The sequence below is a fragment of the Penaeus chinensis genome, chromosome 1 (assembly GCF_019202785.1).
Source record: "Penaeus chinensis breed Huanghai No. 1 chromosome 1, ASM1920278v2, whole genome shotgun sequence".
Classification (NCBI taxonomy): Eukaryota; Metazoa; Arthropoda; class Malacostraca; order Decapoda; family Penaeidae; genus Penaeus; species Penaeus chinensis.
In genome coordinates, this window is record NC_061819.1 from 19,063,020 (window position 1) to 19,068,019 (window position 5,000).

General features: G+C 32.2%; 1 protein-coding gene across 7 annotated transcripts in view; it reads left to right on the forward strand.

The window, feature by feature from the left end:
* LOC125028003 (palmitoyltransferase ZDHHC20-B-like) overlaps positions 1-5,000 on the forward strand; it is a 42,001-nt gene that overhangs the window by 17,082 nt on the left and 19,919 nt on the right. For 5 of the 7 annotated variants that reach the window (XM_047617663.1, XM_047619183.1, XM_047618357.1 and 2 more), the window contains one exon: positions 3,219-3,320. The exons of 1 other annotated variant lie outside the window; for it this stretch is intronic. In XM_047617663.1, coding sequence (XP_047473619.1) covers positions 3,219-3,320 — 102 coding nt within the window. Of the gene's footprint in view, positions 1-3,218; positions 3,321-4,910 lie in introns of all 7 variants that reach the window. One more of the 7 variants, XM_047622144.1, reaches the window with a different exon arrangement.

Sequence of the window (5,000 nt, forward strand, 5' to 3'; positions counted from 1 at the left end):
ATAATAATGATAATAATAATAATAATATTAATAATATGAATAATAATAATAATAATAATAATAATGATAATGATAATGATAATGATAATGATAATGATGATAATAATAATGATAATAATAGTAATAGTGTTGTTCTTGATTTGTTATTATTATTATTGTTGTTGTAGTTATCATCATCATCATCATCACCACCACCACCATCATCACCATCATCATCATCATCATCATCATTGTTATTTTTATTATTGTTGTTATTATTATTATTATTTTTATTTTTGTTATTATTATTATTATTATTATTATTATTATTATTATTATTATTGTTATTTTTGTTATTTTTGTTATTATCATTATCCTCATCATCATCATCATCATCATCATCATCATCATCATTATTATCATTATCATTATCATTATCATTGTTATTATTTTTACTTTTTCCTTACTAAACTTGTTTTAATGTTCATGTACCAACCATCAAAACAGGTTTGTTGTACTTCTATTTGCAAGACTAATGTGAACAGTAATTATAATTAGTGAATTTTTTTTTACTACTTTTTTCTTATCTATTATTTTCTGTTACTGTTATCATATTTTGCCAGCTTAATTATGCATTTAAGTTGCAGAGAAAATATCTATCCTCAGATGGATATGCACCACTGTAAGGGCACTGTATTTGATTTTAGTTAAGCAAGAATTTTGGGAAAAAGAGGTCTACACAAATACTTAAAGTGAAATTATATGTTAAGCAAATTGTCTTTTTTTTTTATTAAAGAATATGTAGTGGGAGTTGTGTTTTTTATGGGAAAGGATCAGTTTATGCTTGCATTGTGTGTGTGTTTTGTGTGCAGATTTTGAGTTGTGTGTATAAGAGAAAGTCATGTGTGCACAAAGGTGCATGCATGGGGATGATTAGCATGAGAGAGAGAGATAGTGAAAGAGCATATGCCAGACTTCCTGAGACTCGTGCCAAAGAAAACAGATTTATACTTACTATCAGGGAAACAGCCAAATGTTTGGAAGTTTCTTTCGAGGATCATTCTCCATTCTTAAGAGTCGGTCTGCTTTTTACTCTATGCAGAAGTTATAGCAGATAATATTCCTGTATGAGTTTAAATGGACATAAATTTATTAATATGAAACATTAAAACATTATAATTAATCCCAATAATGTCTTATGGTTTGGCTAAATTTCCTGAAGGTAAGATTGAAAGGATTTACATATTACAATACATGTTTGCTTACCACATGGTGTATTAAAGTATTCATATTGTATTCTTGAGTTTAGAAGGGTCCATATATATAGAATATACATTTGTTTTTCTTTAACTTTTTTTGGGTGAGGCAATGACATTTATAGACACAAGGGAAAGCTGAAACTTATAGATACTGAAGAAAGGACTTAAGAACTATGCAATGTCTTTGGAGCTGCATGGTCATTATACTAATGAAGGAGTTTTCCCAGCTGAAGGCCTTGCCACTCATCATAATGAGCCTTCTGTATGTGTGTTATGTGTGGTTGTTGTGCTTTATGCAGTAGATTTTCTATGATGTTGGAAATAAATCTTCCTTGGTATTGTTTATACTTTATTTGATTATTTTTGTGAAGTTTCTATGTTATAAGATTGATTCATTTCTTACACTTCTTGCACATGGGAAGGCACAATTAGTTGATTGCTTCATTTTAACAGTTAAGATACTTTGCTTATAATTCATGTGAACTTCTTATGTCAGGTATTAGATTTATTTTTCAAATTTCCCTTTTCTTTTTCTTTTTCTTTTTTTCTTTTTTTTCTGATCTCACATTCTGTTAGGCATTCCCTTTCCTTACTTGGTGTGCTTGCCACCGTAGTCCTGTTGCTCTTGTCTCAGTAGGATGAGGTGGTATTTATTGCAGGCAGGTATTGCTGACTATTTAATCTAATTCACAATTATCAGCTGTAGGGCATTCAGTATAAGCCATAGTCAGTCTTCACTAACAAACATAGAACATACTGGAGTAAAAAATGTCCTTAGATTTGTTTACATTCTTTTTTGTCCTACAGTGTAATGAGAAATGGATATTGAAGTCTTTATCTTACCAATATAGCTGTATTTTATATATAAGCTTATTATTTATGGGCAAGTTATAGTAAATATTAGCATCCTAAATAGATCATTAAATAATACTGCTGATTAATATACTAAAAGGATTTGCTTGTGAAAATTTATATTGCGCCTTAGGGAATAATGTGGATGTTAATTGAAACTTAGAGAATAAGTGATGTTTCCAGGGGATCATTGCTTAATATATATTAACAAACATTGTTTAGTTTTGGTTAACTGAGAAATTGTGTGGCAAAAGTAAAAAGAAATTTTTATTTTCCTTCTCTAATCATTATGCAAATGGTAGCATTATATACTAATATTAAGTAGCAGTTGTCAGAATGTTTCTCAATATTTAGTTTGTGGTAGTCAAAATAGTAACCTTGTCTAGACAGAATTGTTGCTGAGCATACTTTACAACTTATATTTGAATGAGGAATCATTAGTTAGATGTAATAAAGGTAGGTCCTGACACTTTAGTCCATACTTTAATAGGAACGAATGCACTATACCACCAAACACATGTCACTTGCACAGAGCTTTCATTAGGCATAACAAGTTGCAATACTTGCAGATTGCTAAGCTTGTTTTTTTATAAACTGTAGAATAGATTGTCTTGAAATTTATTTTTAGTATATGTAGATGTCAATGAAGTATTAAAATTGTGATAATTCAATAGCAGGGGTCCAGTATCTTAATCTCAAGTTTCTTAGGAGGTTCAACTCCAAACAGAAGTATTCAGTCAGCACTTGTTTTCAGAGGTGGTCCTGTGATAAGGGTTATTTAGTTAAGTTTATATTTATGAATACATATGAGGTAATTGAAAAGTAGTCTGTAGGGTAAGTGTTTTTAATCACAGAATAGAGGCAGAAATAAAAGTTTTAAAAATATAGATAACTGTCCCATTAAAAAGATATGTTACTAAAGAAGTTCTCTGTTTATGTATGTAATGTTAGTTTTGTCATTATTGTTATTGGTGTAATGTATGCCATTGTTAACTTCTTTAGCAGTTATAGAGTTGAAATAATTGTGGATGTTGTGTACTGGTCATCAACGCATCATAAGCAACCTCCATCAATCCCATTCCCTGCGTCATGCCTTTAAGAATATGTACTCTCTTGTTGTTATTCTAGTCTAGGCGATGGTGTAAGTTACCCGGTGCGCGGCCAACAGCCCCCTTCTACTACTACTGCCACCACTACCCCAGTGCAATCCTATGGCAGCACACAGACCAGGTAGAGACTTCCCTCACCCACCCAGCACATGCCACGTCTGGGGGGGGTCTGTTTTCTTCTCAAATGAGTTATAGTTTGACTTTATATGTTATTACCTTTTTTCATTTACTGCATCCCTTGAAAAAGTCCATTCAAATAGCTTAACATGATAATCATGTCCCTTGTCCTTCCTTGCTAATTTTTAACTGTTGGTTACTACTATTTTATTTCAAGCTTCTCTCAGACCTTTTAGCATATAACTTTGTCTAATCTCTAGGTTTATTTCCTTGGTTTTATTTTCCCAGTGTATTTTTGAATGCCCTGGTTGCTTTTTTTAGTAATTTCCCCAGTATACCTCTGTTCTTCCACTTTATTTTTGTATTCTTTGCCTTGTTTTTTTTTTTGTTCTCTCCATTTTATTATCAATGTCTTTTCAGTATGATTAAATTCCTTCCTCCATTGTTTCATTGTTTCCTCTAATTCTTTCTATTGTCAGGTTTTGACATCCTTCCTTTATCTTCTTCTTCATATTCTCCTTATTTCTTTTACCCATTCTTGTCTTTTTGTTTTCCACCTTCTATTATTTCTGAAGATATTACTCACCTTATCTTTTTTTACCTTTTTCAGTGTCTCTCATAGACTAAGTTGCTTTTTTCTGTGTTCTTTTCTCAGTTTTTGTGATATACTTTTCTTCTTGTCCTGTTTCTGCTTATCATGTATATCCTCTTTCTTTATCCTCTACTTCCTTTTTTTTTTTAGTTGTATACCCTCTTTCCATATTCTTGCATCCACATCTACATCTTCCTACTAATTTTTTTTTTTTTTTTTTTAAGACAACCATCCTCTCTCCAAGTCTTCTTTTTCTTATTTGATGAATCAGTTTTTCATTTTATATTTTATTCTGTGACTTCATGATTTCTCTTTTATTGTGTTATCCTTTCCCTCGTCCTCATCTCTTTCTTCTTCTTCTTCTTCTTCTTCTTCTTCTTCTTCTTCTTCTTCCTCTTCCTCTTCCTCTTCCTCTTCCTCTTCCTCTTCCTATTCCTCTTCCTCTTCCTCTTCCTCTTCCTTTTCCTCTTCCTCTTCCTTTTCCTCTTCCTCTTCCTCTTCCTCTGCCTCTGCCTCTTCCTCTGCCTCTGCCTCTGCCTCTGCCTCTTCCTCATCCTCATCCTCATCCTCTTCCTTCTCCTCCTCCTCCTCCTCCTCCTCCTCCTCTTCCTCTTCCTCTTCCTCTTCCTCTTCTTGTCTCGTCCTCCTCTTCTTCTTCTTCTTCCTTCTTTGTCTTCCTATTTTCCCATGATATATGCCTGACATGTGCTTGTGGTTGTGTGGTGCAATGTAAAAAGTTTGCAAAAGCATATGTAATTGCTTGAAAATGAATTATTGAACAAATTTGATTTGTGAAAGAAAATATATCCATGATGCATTGAAGATGATAATTAGTTTAATTGAATGAGCTTTTGTTATTCACATTATCATTTTCTAAAGCATGATCTTGATATTTGTTGTCATGTAACGTTATGTATGTAACACCCTAGACTCATGAAAAAGTTATATATTTCCTAAGGCCTGAATCCAGACCCTAATTGAAGAGCAATTGAACATTCACAGGGAACATACTTGCGATGAGAATGCATGCGCCGTTAATGATCATCCAGACACCCTATAGCCAAGAAATATACAGTATTCATATATGTTTGA